The sequence below is a fragment of the Phyllopteryx taeniolatus genome, chromosome 20 (genome assembly GCF_024500385.1).
Source record: "Phyllopteryx taeniolatus isolate TA_2022b chromosome 20, UOR_Ptae_1.2, whole genome shotgun sequence".
In the NCBI taxonomy this organism is placed as follows: Eukaryota; Metazoa; Chordata; class Actinopteri; order Syngnathiformes; family Syngnathidae; genus Phyllopteryx; species Phyllopteryx taeniolatus.
The window spans coordinates 13925676-13944678 of record NC_084521.1 but is presented as its reverse complement, the minus strand read 5'-3'; the positions used below and the strand labels follow the sequence as shown (position 1 = coordinate 13944678).

Genomic DNA, 19003 nt, shown 5'->3' with positions numbered 1-19003 from the left:
GACACTTTACAATCAGGAAGGTGTTAAACCAACATGATCATTTCTTCATCTCAAGCTCCAAATCATAAAAAGGTAAGTCTAACACAACTATATTTCTTATACATTACTGCTTTGTTGTAATTCACAGCATGTCCTCAAATAGTGTCCCTCCCACAAACAGAATAGTTGCCAGGTGTGCCATCCTCTTCCAAAAAATAATAATTCCCTCCTCTTTGTCTTATCCACGTAGCAGACATGAATATTCTTTCATTGCTCTCACTTCTCACTCTTTCTCCGTCTTTGTTGAGTATTATACTTTAGTAACAAATAATGTTGTGACTCCCTTTAGCCGTTCATTGTGTCATACACTCTCATATGTCTGACTTCAGATCAGTGGTTATTAAAAAATAGTGTCGTAATCTACTTTCATAATTTATGGAAAATGAGATGATAAAACACATGGAAAGAAGCAGGCTTTTTAAATCTTAAACGTCAAACTACCCTGACAATGTTATGACTCCAGGATTCAAAATATCCATCCATTTTCTACCGCTTATCCGAGGTCAAGTCGCGGGGGCAGTAGCTTTAGCAGGGACGCCCAGATTTCCTTCTCCCCACCCACTTCATCCAGCTCTTCCAGGGGTGAGGGGATCCTGAGGCGTTCACAGGCCAGCCGGGAGACATAGTCTCTCCAGCCTGTCCTGGGTCGTCCCTGGGGTCTCTGAGGTGTTCTGGGCACGTCCCACCGGGGCGGCGTCCGGGAGGCGTCCGAATAGGATGCCCCAGCCACCTCATCTGGCTCCTCTTGATGCGGAGGAGCAGCGGCTCTACTCTGAGATCCTCCCGGATGACCGACCCTACCTCTAAGGGAGAGCCCGGACACCCTGCGGAGGAAACTCATTTCGGCCGCTTGTATCCGGGATCTTGTTCTTTCGGTCACGATCCGCAGGTGAGGGTAGGAACGTAGATCGACCTGTAAATCGAGAGCTTCGCCTTTCGGCTTAGCTCCTTCTTTACCACAACGGACCGATACAAAGTCCGCATCACTGCAGAACCTGCACCGTTCCCCCTGTCGATCTCCCGTTCCATTCTTCGCTCACTCGTGAACAAGACCCCAAGATACTTGAACTCCTCCACTTGGGGCAGGATCTCATCCCCGACCTGAAGAGGGCACGCCACCCTTTTCCGACTAAGGACCATGGTCTCAGATTTGGAGGTGCTGATTCAAAATAGGACTCAGTAATTTAGACGAGGTGTTGTCTAGCTTGTAAGATTACAAAGAGATCCATTATTAGCAGTTTTTTTTTAAAATTGATTCTGAACTACCTCAAAAATCCAAAGGGATCCATCCATCAACTTCAGTCAGCCACCTACCCCTGAATCCTCAAAACGCCTTCAAATCATTAGGATTCTTGCTTTAATATAGAAGCAGAATCTCTGGAAGTTTGAAGATCGGTTGAACATGTTGAGGCTGATTCATGCTCAAATTTTAGCCATCTTGTCACTACGAATGATTAGGTTTCTTGCTCTGACACAAAACACTGGTATGTTATTTGGATGTCTTAAACTGACAGCTTTTCTTGGCAATGGCGGAAAAATGATGAATTAAGAATTGTCCACACACTGGTCAAAAGACTTGGGTACACAAGCACAATGTAAGGAGGTCCTTTACAAGCGCTGAATCCAAATCAATGTCTTTACAAATATCAGAACGTCAACATTTCAAGACACAGCCAAGAGGAAAAAAAAACTGAACTGCATCACTTGTCAGCATCTTATGTAATCTTTTTTGACATCTGCTTCGTTATGAGTCCCACGGTAATAAGGTTGTCATGCCATTTGCTGATGAATTGCATATTCATAAGCTGTCAGTGTTTATTTTTAAAAACACGCAAGAGAGAAACTTTCACACGGGCCAAGTCACACGGTGTTGGTTTTCAAACTATGTGAACATTAATCAACGTATTATCAATGCTGTATGACTTCTTTGGAAATTTGACTTAGATCAAATTAATACGGTATGGGTAATGTGAAATGTTTAGACAGAAAATATGTGCTCGAAAATTGTTTAAAAAAAAAAAAAAGGTTTCTTTCCATTTTCTTTTTGATTGAATTTGAATCCCACAGTACCACCAATGTGACTAACTCCATGTTTTGTGTCACTTAAACGTACTTTTTCGCTGAAGAAATAAAATGTAAAATAAAATACATTGCGGCGGCACGGTGGATGGAAAATACATTGCGGGAAAAAAGCGCTTCTCAACTGTAGTCTGATCAAATTAGAAGAGCCATATCAAAATATGATGCTCAGTTTTTAGTGACGTTATCAACTATAAGTCTATTATTGATGTTGTAGTTTGCAGTGGGGAAGGATTTGTGTGCAACTATCTGACCTAGATAACCTAGATTCCTTAGTTATGAGGAGGTATTTTTCTTCCAAGGCCATTTATTTAGAGTAACAGTTCATATAGCTGAGTTTTCATGCAGCTACTTTGGGATCAAACACTTATTTCACTGCAACCGACCGTCCAGAATTAATCCTAAATCCTTTGGAATGGGCTGTCTCCCCACATGAGCCTCCCAACACATTCAGCTCCAACGTTGATGTAATTAAAACAAGTCTTTTTCATTTCTGATGGGCCAATCTTCATCATCATATCTCTATTAAATCTTACGCAATTAGCATATGAGCATGCAGGGTCAAATGTCAAACACAGTTTTAGATTTGACTTACTGAAGATTTGGCAGCAGTCTGAATTAACATGGAAAATCCCATTTAACATCACATCATCACATATCGTACTAAAAACTATATCTCCATAAAACGTAACTTTACTTTAGCAATTCCAATCCTATTTTGTTTAGCTATTGATGTCAGAAGTGACGTGCATTATTCTTGACTGTGTAGATGTACCTAATGGTGTGGCCAGTGACCTTTTTATTGGTCAATTTGTCAGCGTGGCAGTTGGTCTTAAACAATGAAGCCATAAAAGGCACAGCACACAAGGCCCAGATAAGAAGAAAATAAAAAGTATTACTACATCATCGCAGAGATATGTCATGGGGATTCCCATTTTTCTGTACCTGAAGGAGATTCAGCACCAAGTAAAGGTCACTCAGTAAGGTTAAACTATTAATAATCATCCAGTTGGTCTCGAACGGTACTATTTTGAATGAATGAAACACAGGACAGTGCAGCTGGCAGCGGGGGAAATGAAAGTCTAACACTTTTTTTTGTTCCTAGTAATAGAAGTGCTTTTTTAACTTCTTTATCGCTCCTGCCTGTGATTTTAACAAAAGAAGGCTGGCTATTATTCTTCAAGACACGCTTGAAAATCTTACAAAAAAATAAAAAATTAAACAAGTACTATAATACAATTCAGACCTGACAAAGTAATTCAATGTTCAATTGACTACACATGTAGAAGTACTAAATCTTAAATAATAACAGGAATGCAATTGCGAACAATTAAAGTTGGATGTTATTTGTTTAACAACTTTTAATAATTCCCAAATAAAATAAGCTTCATGCAAGGAAGCTCAAAACTTTGTAAGGGTTATTAAAACACAATCTTACTAACTAACTAAAATAAAGTTTTCATCTAGCAGGATTTACACGCTACTTGTCTTTATCGACGTATCATTATGTGAATGCATACAATCATGTTAAAGGCTTTCATTTTACAGTTATGTGGAAAGCCAATGTAATGATGAATGTTGAAGTGTTGTTGCTGCACTTTAGACCTTCAATGAAACACTTGAATAAAGCGGTGAAAGAAACTCCTACTTGCAAGTAGTGGTTTCCATTTTTCTCACTGTTGGATGCCTTCACTGAGAAACGTTAATTACATCCATTATAAAAGACATTAAGCACTTAAGTTTTTTTTTTTTTTTTCAGGGCCACAAGAATTGAGTGGAATGATGGATGGGTGGTGCTTTTGCGTGCAAATCTGACTGCATTTTCTTATTTGCTTGTGTGGGTGGATAAGTCGCTTAGTGAGAATTACAGGTCCCTTTTTAAGCTGAATTGTCAGCATCAGCTGATAGTTACCGTGTTCATCATGCGAGTGTGTGCTACAATGTATTTGTGTGGGAATGGTTACTGTCATATGACAGAATTGTTCAATGATTATTTTTCAATAATTGTTTTCAAATAAATAGATAAACATTGCAACTGCCAACAGAATATGAATATGGATGTGGCATTGCTTTTCAATGGTTACATTGAATAGAAATATGTTTTTTCTTTGCATTTATTATGATATTATTATGATTGTAATTCATGTTGCTAATATCTTTTGATGCTTCTATGATTTATTTATATCACAAATGTGACTAATTAACACAAAATTTCAACATAGTTCTCGCACTGGATGTCAATAGATTGTGCAGGTGTACTTATTATTATTGGCTGTGAGTGTGCACAGCAACGTTATAGGCCTTATTTTCGTGAATGGCATAAATCCCCGCCCCACAGGCGGTGCAACTTTGCACCAGAGACGGGTTAGTCCAGTGTTGGTATTTTCGTAGAGAAGCGCAGTGCGGTGGATCTGAAAGTAGGCGGGCTGCGCCGCTGCGGGGGTGTTTGCAGTCGACTTCAGTCGCAGCCAATTGAAGCGGCTCCTCTCAGTCCCTTTAAATGTGGCGCAAATGACAGTCTCAACGGAGTCGTGGCACCATTCTCTGTGCATAAGAGTGCATTTTCACTCCCCTGGCCAGGATGTGGCTACAGACAATGTGAGCTCGGGTACCCATATTAAATACAGAATGAGCTGGTGATAACCGCTGGTGACTTAAATATGTCCGAGGAGCACAGTATCTGTCTGCCTGTGCCCTGATCAAATTCACGTTAGACCAGCGGTCTACCTTGCGCCAAGACTTGGACATGAAACGTCTAAAGTTTAGATCGACTTTCTACCACGAGATTGTCACTGCGCCAGGCGTATCTTCAAGGACACTTACACACTCTGCTGCACCGGAACGCCCAGCTAGGAGCAAACCGGTCTTCCAAATTGGAGAAACAAGTGCAGCGAGCCTTGCGCTTGCACAAAAATAAGAATCCACAGGCATTTGCACCCCGCCGCAGATGCGCAATCTACAAAAATAGAGCTCTACATGTTAGAGAACTGCTTGCCGTATTAAAGTCTAAATTCGGTTGAAGTCTTCCATCCCAAATTTTATTTGAGAAAGGAGTGCACAAGTTCGGGACTAAATGAATTTAATAGCAAGGGTAAGATAAAACAAATCGACTTGAAATGTAATGCGGGGAAATACACCAAAACTATTTGGAGATACTTAATCCTCTCATTTGTTATGAGCTGTTTCATAGACAATGCAGACACCAACCTCAGCTTTGATCTTGTTGTCTCCAAAGCAGAGGTGTTGAAGGTATGCCGCAGCATTGGACTGCACAGATGGGAACTGATGTTGCAGCATCTGGATCACCTCTGGGAGCTCGGGATCTCTCCAGCCAAACTCCCTGCACAGACAGGACAGATGGAGACATTTTGATTCCTTGGGAGACGTAACAAGCGTCTTGCCGATATTACCTCCTGAGGGAAGACACATAAAACCCCAAACGCTCTTTCTATCACACCCAGCGCTACAGAATCTACTCTGATAAATATAGTCAAAATGGATCAAATTACAGCATACACATGGAGAGACATTGTTTTACAGAACCGAGTTTGACAGGCTTAGAAACACAAGTGGGACAGAAATGATACAAACTGAAGAGTAAAATTCCAATTTGCCAAGACATTATTTTCACATATCACAGAGAAGTGAGAGCAAAAGAAATGAATGACATCACCAACACTATTTGAAGAATACACATGGGGAAAAAAAGGTATTTTTACCCCATTTGACCAGATGACACGACAACTGACTTTGTAAAAATATTGAAAGGTGACTTTCTTATTCATTAAAATAATGACAGCTGAAGCCAACAAGGCAAAAATTGAAACATATAATTCCTTCCATGTAAAGAATACAATTCAAATTGAATAATCAAGCTGCCGGCACTCTCAGAAAGAGGTCCATCAATGTCGCTGAAGGATACAATAAGAAGCCATTATATCCGCTTATCAACAGAGTTGGCATTGCTTTTACAGTATATCCTTATTTTGGTCTTGGAAAAGTATAGATACCTTAGAATTTAACAATTATATTACGTGGTATATTAGGATGGGGCAGAACTTGACTGGTCGGCACATCTGCCTCACAGTTCCGAGGACCGGGTTCAAATCCTGGCCCCGCCTGGAGTTTGCATGTTCTACCTGTGCCTGCATAGATTTTCTCCGGGCACTCCGTTTTCCCCCCACATCCCAAAAACATCCGTGATAGGTTGATTGAAGACTTTAAATTGCCTGTAGGTGTGAGTGCGAATGGTTGTTTGTTTGCGACCGGTTCAGGGTGTACCCCGCCTCTTGCCCGAAGATAGGCTCCGGCACGCCCGCGACCCTAGAGACGGTAAGTGCGACAGAAAATTGATGGATGGAAATTAGGATGGAATGTAGCATGAGAAACAATTAATGATCTTACTTTAGAGCATTATTAAAAGTCAACACCACTTAAGGGTAAACAATATTCCAGGGTAACTTTGATAACAAATAACAAGGTATATTTTGACAACAGATGCTTCCTGATTTTATTGTATGTATTGTCAATCATCAATTTCCACCCCTTTAAGCACACTGGCAAGAGTATCCATCCATCCATCCATCCATCCATTTTCTTTACCGCTTATCCTCACTCGTCCACCTGGCAAGAGTAAATCAAGTGAAATAACACCCAGGAAATGGGCTCCCTCATAGTAGCATCCCCTGCTGATAATTCCTCAGTAATGGTCCCCTGAATAAGAAAATTACATGTGAGAAAGTGTGGGTGGGTATGTCTCCACAATCACCTATGATATTTTCTTTAATAACCGCCCTGTAAGTAACTCCAAACTCCCAGTGTGATCACACAAAAGCCTTTGTTGAAATTTTGCAACCTGCATCGATTTTGCTCTATGAGGATTGATTTTGCTGTTACCGCCTTCATGCTGGCTCTCGTGTGCCAAAATAGCTTATGCCATAATCCCCATCTAGATATCATGGTTTATTTTGCCTCCTACCTCAGTTGCCTCGACATGAAAATAGGGTAAATACAGAGAAATTGACCAGCCCGAGGAGCTGGAAATGGCCCTGGCCTCCATGCTGCGGTCTCTGCTGGATCATGAGCATGCAGTGTGTGAAGCATCGTTGGAAAGCAGAGCACTCACGAGGAGTAAACATGGCTCTCGAAGATAAAGTGACCTCTTGCCTGGACGGGTCTTTATCTGCCAAATGATAAGTGTTCTTTCGGCTGGAAAGCATGGCTGATGGAGGGAGGTAGAGGAGCAATAGGAAGACCGGGCTTGATGAGGAGGGGGGCATTCCCAGGGCATTTAGGAGGAGAGACCCTCAAACAACACGAAATCACATGGGCAGATAGCATCAGGGCAGTTTGTTTATGTGTGTGTACATGTGGCAAGATTTGATTAAGGCTTTTGATGTGGACACACATGGCTTGGCTTGTTTGGTCCCCAAAAATGTGTGTGCGTGCGCGTGTGTGTGATCCATCCCTTACAACCTCACAGTTCTGTCAGCGCACGTAATAGAAATCAGTAAGATCTGCTGATAAGATAAGCATCATGGTCTCACCATTAATTAAAAAGGCCTGGTAGAGAGAGCAAGTCACACAGCGAGAGAAAAGCGGAGCAAAGCGCTGAGGGAGGATGGGCGTTGAGAGGAAACCCCACAGGGACAACAGGCAAGAGGGAGAGTAAAAATAATATTCTTTTTAAAAAACAAATGCATGGAGGTAAACAGCCCTCAGACAGGACACCCGTCAACACTGGTGCTAATGAGCGGTAAAAACCTGTTAGACACACTGCTGGGCGACGAGCCAGTGACGTGAAACAGCGGGATGCAAACACAAAACCGAAAGGGCGACAAGAGTAATGCCAGCAAAACCACAAGGTTTACACTAAATATGTATTAAGGCAGCTTGTTCTCTGTAGAATTCAATGCACTCTAAATATGGTGAATACATTTTTAAATGGCGTGAAAAGCTTTATTATTTGATAAATGCATGTTTTGTCAGGCGGCGCCGTGAAGCATGTGGTTAGCATGTCTGCCTCAAAGTCAAAACAATCCATGTTTTAAACTCGGCTTGGGACTTTCTGTGTGAATTTTTCCTGTTCTCACTGTGTCTGTGTGGGTTTTCATTTTCCAAAAAAAGCACTCTAAATTGTCCATAGGTGTGAATTTGAGTGTGAATGGTAAAATAAGTAAATGGATGGAAGGATTTTGTGTTAAACATAAATAAAAACAGAATACAATGATTTGCAAATCATCTTCAACCTATATTTAATTGAATACACTACAAAGACAAGATATTTAATGTTCAAACTGCTAAACTTTATTGTGTTTAGCAAATAATCATTAACTTCGAATTTTATGGCTGCAACACGTTCCAAAAAAGGGACAGGTGGCAAAAAAAACGGAGAAAGTTGAGGAATGCTCATCAAACCCCTGTTTGGAACATCCCACAGGTGAACAGGCTAATTACGAACGGGCGGGTGCCATGATTGGGTAGAAAAGGAGCTTCCCTGAATTGCTCAGTCATTCCCAAGCAGAGATGGGGCGAGGTTCACCTCATTGTGAACAAATGCGTGAGAAAGTAGTCAAACAGTTCAAGGACAATGTTCCTCAACGTACAATTACAAGGAATTTAGGGATTCCATCATCTACACTCCATAATATCATCAAAAGGTTCAGAGAATCTGGAGAAATCACTGCACGTAAGCGGCAAGGCCGAAAAGCAACATTGAATGCCTTCGATCGAGTTTCAAGTTGCACTTACGGATGTAGCGCTGAACTGCATTTACTGACATTGGTTTTCCGAAGTGATCCTGAGCCCATGTGGCGATATCCTTTACACATTGATGTCGGTTTTTGATGCAGTGCCGCCTGAGGGATCGAAGGTCGGGGGGCAGAACGGCAGAAGGCTCTGTCCCCCAAGGTGGATAGACGAACAGAAGGGCGGTGAGGTGGATGGAGGACGAAGATCTGAGCCAGCAGTTACTGATGGCTTTGAGGGTGCAGATCAGTATTTTTTTTTGGATGCGGTATTAGAAAAGTGGAGTTGTTGCATACCATAACATCATACCCACCGTCCATTGTTATCAAATGTGTTATCAAATGTGAGATGGTGATACAATGCGTTGACCTGACCATCTTCGAATGACTACAGGTGGACTCTTAGAGTGCATTGTCGTAAATATGCAACATTGTAGTTTGCTACGTCCTTTTTGTCCTCACAGTCCAATTTACATCCATCTTCAGAGCCCAAAACGCATTTGAAGAGACAGCTCCCGACAGAAAGTGCGTCTCACTGGCCTTAATCTGATTGGACAAGGCCTGTCATTTATGTTAACTGATTGGCAGACAGGAAAGCATTGCGCATACCAAAGCATTTGCTAATTAGTACCTGAACATCCATCTTGAGGGTGGAGGGAGGAATGAAGGTGGTCAGTGGGGGGATGAGAGATTTAGAGATATTGGAGAGAGAGTAAAGTGAAAGAAAGTGCCGAAAACAGTTGAGGTAATTTATTGCCTTGGCGATGAAAGTCTGCATGTTACTCTGGAGAAACAATATACGAGTTTGACTTTGACAAAGGAGCCAAGCTGAGCATTTTTTGAAGTATTGGCTGGTAAATCATTCTGGCCGTCAAATATCAACTGCTTCCACTTCCTCTCTTTTGTCTCATGTCATCTTACTGCACTTACCCACAATATTACACACACACATATTTTAACAGGACTCAATACAAGAATCTGTCTTTTTCAAAGCTAAGAATTTGATGCACAATGTCAAAGAGAGATACAGCATACAGTATTTACTACACTTTACAGTAGTGTGGACCTGCACTGCGTCGTACTGGAAGGTGGTTCTAATGTTAGACGCAGTGGAACCGCCAAAGTTGTACACATTATGTATGAATGTAAAATGGAAATACTCGGGACAAAAATGCCATGAAAGTTCAAAATCACGCAAGGCATCATACAACCTGTACGCAAATCTTGAGAGTACTACAGGATTAACTCCAAGTGTGTGTTTTGCTTTATCTTTTATTTTCATAATGTGTTTATTGTGGTGAACAGCATTGATGGAGACGTGTAATGATAACCGTAGAGCTGGAAATGGAACTCATTGGTACCTTAGAAAGGATCTCGCTGCTCACTAAAATATGAGTATTACAATTTATTAAATATAAATGAAAACTTATATTAAATTCAACAAATATTATGCTTGAATAGTAACAAAACAACCACAGAATTCAAGATGTGTTCTTATTGTGATATTATTTATGAATTCTAGAAGTACCTATCAAAACGCCACTAGGTGACAGTAATGATCTGAAAACATATGATTGTTCCCCATCCATCATGTGTCTGTCAGGTGGAGTAGATTTACAATAATTTCATTTTAATTTATTTGGTTGACCTTAACAGTGGTTAACTTCTCTTTACACACATGACAGTTAAGATGTTAAAATGTGACATTAAGTAAAGTGCCTATCCAGTAAATAAAGGTGTTACGATGGCAATATTTTGCGATTACAGAAATAATTCACTTTACATTATTTTCTATGGGAAATTTCATTTTGAAAACTCTGACACTGGTCGTACAGTGACCGAACAGCCTGTATCAGGGGGTTTGGCACCCCATACTCCCGAAGCACCCCCCCACAGAACGCCCCGGGGGACATGGTCGATCGCCTTCTCCAAGTCCCCAAAACACATGTAGACTGGTTGTGCGAACTCCCATGCACCCTCGAGGACGCTGTCGAGGGTGTAGAGCTGGTCCACTGTTCCACGGCCAGGACGAAAACCACACTGCTCCTCCTGAATCTGAGATTTCGGACCCTCCTCTCCAGCACCCCTGAATAGACCTTACCAGGGAGGCTGATGAGTGTGATCCCCTTGTAGTTGGAACACACCCTCCGGTCCCTCTTCTTAAAAAGGGGGACCACCACCCCAGTTTACCAATCCAGAGGCACTGTTCTCGATGTCCATGCGATGTTGCAGAGGCGTGTCAACCAGGACAGCCCCATAACATCCAGAGCCTTTAGGAACTCCAGGTGAATCTCATCCACCCCTGGGGCCTTGCCACTGAGGAGCTTTTTAACCACCTCGGTGACCTCAACCCCAGAGATAGGAAAGCCCACCTCAGAGACCCTCATGGGAAGGCGTGTCAGTGGAATTGAGGAGGTCTTCGACGTATTCTCCCCACTGACTCACAACGTCCCGAGTCGAGGTCAGCAGCGCCCCATCCCCTCTATACACAGTGTTGATGGTGCACTGCTTCCCCCTCCTGAGACGCCGGATGGTGGACCAGAATTTCCTTGAAGCCATCCGGAGGTCTTTCTCCGTGGCCTCACCGAACTCCTCCCATGCCTGAGTTTTTGCATCAGCGACCACCAAAGCTGCATTCCGCTTGGCCAGCCGGTACCCATCAGCTGCCTCAGGAGTCCCACAGGCCAAAAAGGCCCGATACGACTCCTTCTTCAGCTTGACGGTATCTCTTACCGTTGGTGTCCACCAACGGGTTCGGGGATTGCCACCACGACAGGCACCGACCACCTTACGACCACAGCTCTGGTCGGCCGCCTCAGCAATGGAGGCTCGGAACATGGTCCACTCGGACTCAATGTTCCCGGTCTCTCCCGGAACATGGGCAAAGTTCTGTCGGAGGTGGGAGTTGAGACTCATTCTGAGAGTGGATTTGGCCAGACGTTCCCAGCAGACCCTCACAATACAAAAAAAAAAAAACACACAAAAAAAAATACGTTTGGGCCTGTCACGTCGGACCGGCATCTTACCCCACCATCGGAGCCAGCTCACCACCAGGTGGTGATCAGTTGACAGCTCCGCCCCTCTCTTCACCCAAATGTCCAAGACACGTGGCCGCAAGTCTGATGACACGACCACAAAGTCGATCATCGAACTGCGACCTAGGGTGTTCTGGTGCCAAGTGCACGTGTGGACACCCTTATGCTTGAACATGGTGTTCGTTATGGACAATGAATGATGAGCACAGAAGTCAAATAACAGAACACCGCTTGGGTTCTGAACGGGGGGAGGGGGGGGGGGGGCACCCCAATCACGCCCTTCCAAGTCTCACTGTCATTGCCCACGTGAGCATTGAAGTCCCCCAGCAGAACGATGGCGCTCTCCAGCACCCCCTCCAAGGACTGCAAAAAGGTTGGGTACTCTGAACTGATGTTTGGTGCATAGGCACAAAGAACAGTCAGGACCCATCCCCCTACCCGAAGGCGGAGGGAGGCTACCCTCTCACCCACTTGGGTGAACCCCAACGTACAGCAGCTGAGCCGGAGGGCAATAAGTATACCCACAGCTACTAGGCGTCTCTAACCGTGGGCAACTCCAGAGTGGAAGAGAGTCCAACCCCTCTCAAGAGGACTGGTACCAGAGCCCAAGCCGTGTGTGGAGGCGAGCTCGACTATATCTAGTTGGAACTTTTCGACCTGTGAATACTTTTCAACTCTGTGAATACTGCGTTAAATTGGCATGTCTTTTTGGCGCACAAAAAACCCCCAGCTAAATAGGATTCATCCTGGCAGCGTGAAGTGCAACTAGCCTAAGGATTTGCCGCACATTCAAAATTATTTTGCTCACATCCCTTGAAAAAGTAAAATATATACTACATGCATGAATACAGGTGTATGTTTGTGTCTTTAGTTGGCATTCATATAATGCAATGCTTAAGCGAGTTTCAAATGTAACATTATTTGACTCCTGCTATTAATATTGACAAACAGAACCACAACATCTCTTCTTGTGTCAGCATCGTGTTTGGATGGGACTATATCGACGGGTCTTCAGCAAAACTAAAAAATAAAAAATTGATAATCCAAAATATTGATTCTTGACCTTTAATGTTGTGTACGATTCTTTGACTTCAGGGCTGGGGCTCTAAGGGTTGACAAAAGACTCATATCTTCTACGTATATCCGATTTTCAAAAGGGTCTGGGGACTTGTGCATATCGTGATCCACGGCTGCCTCAGTCTGTGGATCAGTGAAAAGGTTCATTTGGATGAAATACCCCTCACAATTGGACAAAAACATCTTGCTCTTATTTATCACTCTCCTTCCTTCAGCTCTGGAAAGTGAAGAAAACCACTCTTAGTAAAAATTGAAAAAGAGGGGTGAGAAAGACAAAAAAGAAGAAAAAGAACAGGCCATGAATGAGATAAAGGAATGTGATGAAGAGAGGAGGAGTACATATAACTTCTTTTTTCAAACTCATCACGTCAGAACCAGTACGCCAGATGCGACTTTCTCTTTCTATACAATTGTCTGCACATACCAGCATTCCTGTTCCTCCCCTCCCCACTACCTGTCTATCTTATAGTCTGCTCCTTGTTCTATATTAGATGGTTTGGGGAAAAAAGAAGAGGACAAGAACAAAAATCAATAGGCTTTCTCCAAGGCTTTTCCTGTCTGGGATGGATGGCTAGGGAGCGTGAATGAAAGCTAGCAAAGAGTGTGAGTGACAAGAATATGAGGTGTGGAATGAAACCGGCTTACACAACATTATGCTATGGAAGTTGGGAAAAAGAGCTAGACATGAAATGTGTGACAGCAAACAAACTAGAAAACTAGAAAGCATACTGGAGCCTGTCCCCAGACATGCAAACACCAAAGGCATGAAAAAGGTGACAAAAAACAAAACATTTATTTACACCGCTCAAGTAGATGTTGATGTACAAATTTAAGATTAAAATTAAATTTGCCTCATTTCTTTGCTTTTTTGTTCTGGCCTCCAATTTGAGCCAGGCTCATCTCTACCTGCACCTGATGCCTGCTTCAAGCTGTGCCACATGAATAGCATCTTCCTCTTTAAGCACTCTCATTCTGGAAAAGAATTGACTCAAATCATTGTCTGTTTCACTTAATTTTTCACTATTTCCAACTTCAAAGGCTAATCCCAAATGCATCCCACAGGAAAATATTAGGTACAGTATTTTTCCATGTCTATTGGCCATTTCTGAATTTGAAGTTAGTTCATTTTGCATTGTGACATAATCCCTAATGTCGCTTAATACATTTAACATTAACATCCGTAAACTAATTAGATAATTGTAGGCGCGTTTCCTAATTAATCGCGGTTCCGCTGGGACCACAACCAGGGCCACGACCCGCAGCACCTCAACGGCAAAATACAAAAGGCCAGTGCAATAAATACAACACTGGCTGATAAGATCAGCAAAAATGTTGCTTAAACGTAAGAGTAGCAATAGAGGATGTCTGCTGCAGAGGTGGGTAGAGTAGCCAAATATTGTACTCAAGTAAGAGTACTGTTACTTGAGAATAATGTGACTCAAGTAAAAGTAAAAAGTAGTCCTCCAAAAAAATACTAAGCGTAAATAAGAGTAAAAAGTCCACAGTGAAATAATTACTCAAGTACTGAGTAAATAGCACTAACAATGGAAAAAACTAACAAACAAACAAAACATCTGCAATTTACTGCACAGTGTTTTCTCAAGTTATAAGTGAGCTGAAATAGCCACGTCTGGTCATACAGTGCCAGAAAAATACTACAATACATGCAAGTTGTTGTTTTTGTTCGTCTATGAGTCGGGCGCCGTCGCCTTCATGGTAATGATGACCTTTCCAAAATGGTGGCCACGCAGGCACGACGATCAGCCGGGCTGGTTTATCTAGTGTTAATACCAATGCCCGGGAAGCCCAATAGAAGACGTTGTGTGAGGTCATGTGACTTTCTTTTGTCTTTTGATTGGTGAATTAGCTTCAAAGTCACTAGCGCTTAAATTAGATGGCGGAAGTCGACGTTTTAGCCTCGCGCACGAAATAGTTGATAAATAAGCAATAATTGACAAATAAAAGCAGCGAGCGACATTTAGATCATTGTAATGCAGTAAAAGTACCATCACCGTTAACTGCCAGCGTTCAAAATATATGTGTGTGTGTGTGTGTGTGTGTGTGTGTATATATATATATATATATCTGAGAATAGTTTCCAAAAGTCAAATGTATCTCGAAATGAAAATCACGTATCTGTCAACTCTTATCCAATTTGAGGCTATTATGCTATTCTCAGCTATCTGGCGCTGATCTAGATTATGCATCTCTCAGCCATTTAAAACTCCATTTAACATGTTCTAACACATATATCTCTGGAGGATATCTTCAAATCTGATTGTACTATCTGATACAGTATCTTATTACATTTTGCTATTTTGGATCCAGAAGCTCCGATCCAAGAAGTTGTTTCAAATAGTGGCTTGCGCTAATTGTTTCAGTGTGGTGTAATGGGATAGCTATAGTCATCTATTTTATCAATGTCAGTGTCTTGAGTGAGAGTGAGTAATGTGTGTAATGCTTCCACGGGAAGATTTAGCTGATCAACCAGAATTTAAGGCCAAATCGAATCAGGCATTAAGATGACTTTTGTTTTTGTCATGAACTCACATGCATATACTGTGCACACACTCTTTCCTACAAAAAGATGAAAATTTCACACATTCACATCGCGATTACCCGATATTTGCCTAGCACAGATTTTCAGTCCATTGTCACAGTTCCCTTTTGGTACAGTGCAATTACTGAATGTTTACGCAGCGAAATATCAAGCCAGTGAAACATGCACTTAGTCAATTCATTAGACTGAGATGACCTACACCATTACGGACCACCGTGAGAACATTGTGAAGATGATATTTAAGGCAGAAATCTCCATGACTGTGACATGAAACATTACAATAGCCAATTAGGAGGTGACCTGAAACACAAATAGAGGAACAGCTGGTTGTGTTGAGTGTTTGTATAACGTGTGTCACAAGTCATTAAACACAATAAAAATGACGAGAAGAGTTTGTTCCTGCATGCAGCTAACAGTTAAGCAAACAGTCAGCCTTGTTTCTTCAATTTATTCTACTACTAATCTTTGAATTTTACTGCAGTCTGGATACCCTGTAGCACCATGCTGCATCTCGCAGATCAATCTAGGTACTACAACAGAGATTTGGTATAGGGGAGGAGACCCAATCTTGTTGGTGGACATATCTTCGTTTGTGGTGTGATGTGTTGGTCACCTCGAGTACACCACACACTATAAGAGCTGACAGCTCTTACACATTTATGTTAATTTTTTTTTTCCTTGTCATGTGTGGGGATCTTATGTTTTAAAGATGGCTAAATATGTTAAAAATCAGTATGCATGCACACTGTTTAAGGACTAATTTGGTTTGATTTAAGCAATTTCTAGTGATTCAAGCACACTGAGATATGACTTTTGGTACATTGGTGGACCTGCACATACAAAATATAAAGATGGTTCCAAGACTGAGAGGAGCCACTTTAACCACAGCCATGATCAAACACAAGTGAGCAAACTAGCCAATCAAAATCCTCATCTAGTGCACTCAGCCAATCAAAGTGAGAGGGGAAGATTAAACTGACGGAAGGATGAGCGCTGGCTGAGAAATTAGGGGCCCATTGTCTTTTGATTTGCAAGCCCAGACGCAATCACCTCAACAAGTAGCGCTCTGGCCTCTGAATGAGAAACAGTAGAGGTGAGCTCATTCCGTGCCGATAATGCTAATGAGGACGTTAACCCGCGAGTGCATGTGTGTGCGTAATCGACAAATTGTAGCTTTATGTCACACGTCTAATGAAGGTTCAGGTCCCTATCACACACCACATCCACATGCTGTATGCATCGACAAATTATACACAGATAGTCTGACATGTTAATGTCAAACTGGATTCCATCTCTCTGCGTGTATATGCGTGTGACCGTGTGCGTGTGTGCGTGTGTGTGGTCACTTCTAAAAGTTACTGCGCATGTGAGACGGTGTCAATTCACTTGCTACTCACCTCTGGGTCTTCGCTTGGTGTGGGGCCACTCACTCATTGCGATAAATATCTCATAACGATGCAAACCTCCTGGGTATCCCCTCACTTGCACTCTATAAAGATGTTTAGAGTTTACATAGCCACTCCCACCACACGTCAGTTGTACAGCCGGGTCCAATACCGCTGTCTTGTTTGCTTCCCCTCCTGTCCTTGTCCTGTGCAGTCTCTTTAAAACTTTCTTCTGTCTGACTGAAATGTTCATGAAATTTTATTTTCAATACAAATCCATCAGAATACAAAGAACTTAAAAAAAATCCACTGTGGCACAGTAAAACTGTTCCGGCATAAAAGGGATACAGATCCTCGTTTCTGTTTGACCTGAAAAATGGATTCTTCCCATATACCATATATGTCCATGTGCATCATATTGAGTAGTATTTCCAGTATTTTGTACTGCTAAATAACGTAATAATATTAGAAAAGCCTCTCAGTATGATGCAATGCAGTTCAAATTATAACCACAATAATAATTGGACACCACAGTGTTAAATTGATTAATTTCGGCCTGTTAACCAAAAGTTATTTAACCTTAAATTTGATTAGCAAATTTGGATTTCATTTTATAAGGCTTTTTTGAATTTTATTTCATTGGTTTATTTAGATAATGCTGTGTAGATACTACATGCACATATTTGCAACACTAAAACGTGATAAACTAATCTAATCACATGAAACATTTGTCCAGAGCAACTTTATTGAATAAATCTATACTTTTACACACAATTGTTGGATTTTATTCAATTGATCCAGTCATTTGCACATTTCCTTACCAATTCACCATGATTAAACAGATTCAGATTCTGTAATAAAGCACTCCTTCATGAGGATTCCAGCACTTCTGGTAGCCACATTTACACTGCCCATCAAAGCTGTTCTATGCGAAAGTGGTGTTGAAGTCACCTCGCAAACTTGCAGGCATAACAGAGGTAGAAAGCCACATGTGGAAATGGGATAGTGGGAAGCCCGGACCAAGGCGTGAAGTTTAACACAAGCCCACAATTGTTACTACCCCTGGTGCTGGCACTGGCATCAACACACATCTGATTATCTACTTGCGGCGAGCCTGTGCTAACGCGCACTACAGATACAGATGCCTCAATCTTGCGTAAAGGCACGGTAAAAAGGGTTATTCTTTACAATGTTTGAGCGAGAGAGGGGTGTTATTGTAGTTTAATGTTATTATTAAAGACTGTGATTTGTGGTGCTGCTGTAGAATTACTCACTAATGATGGTCACGTGGACTTGACTGAATGTGTGTGTGCAAGGGGGTAACGGGGAGTAATGCAATAATCAGCTGGCACTCTCATCACAGCAACGTATATTTATTACGCAGTCAAACACTTTTAGTCACTGGTGTTGATTTCCTGCTCTTTTTCAGCTTACTGCCACTCTTATTCTCACACAGACACACACACGGTCGCACGCACACTCCTGGACACATGAATTCATGCAGTAGTCACGCTCTCTCTGCTATGTTGGAAATAGGGCACCGTGGAGGTTAAACTACAACACCAGAGAAAGCCTGATAAGTGGAGGCCAAGGTGACAAGCTAGCTTCAAATAGAGAACGATTTTAAATCCTTTTTCATAAATCCTATTGTAATAGAACATAGATTTGGACTTAGTGTTTCGGCACTGAGTGCTGTGTGAGTGCTAATGTCAGAATTGCCTATAGTCACGTGTGAGATAAAGACGAAAACAGTGAAGTGATGCAAAGGGGACAGAAAACTCAAACGAGTGGCTGGTGCACTTGCTCTTTTCATTAATCTACACTCGAGCAGCAACACTGCAAGGCAAACTGGAAATTGCACCATTTGCTTAAAGCTTCACACGACAATGACATGATGGAAATGATGCTGTTGATAATGCCATATAACGTAAGCCCATGGTGAACGCGACATGCTGTGATAATTACGATTACCCTAAAGATTGATGGCGGTCCAGTGATATCACATTGAAAGACCTCCGAAGTGATTTTCATAACATTGCACACGGAAGACATAACTAGAAATACACGATCCTTAATGAACAT

General features: G+C 42.0%; 1 protein-coding gene across 1 annotated transcript in view; it reads right to left on the bottom strand.

The window, feature by feature from the left end:
* The window catches only part of ctnnd2a (catenin (cadherin-associated protein), delta 2a), a 244102-nt gene that overhangs the window by 70254 nt on the left and 154845 nt on the right, over window positions 1-19003 (bottom strand). Inside the window, exon 16 of the mRNA XM_061757693.1 lies at window positions 5326-5458. Coding sequence (XP_061613677.1) covers window positions 5326-5458 — 133 coding nt within the window. The remainder of the gene's footprint in view (window positions 1-5325; window positions 5459-19003) is intronic.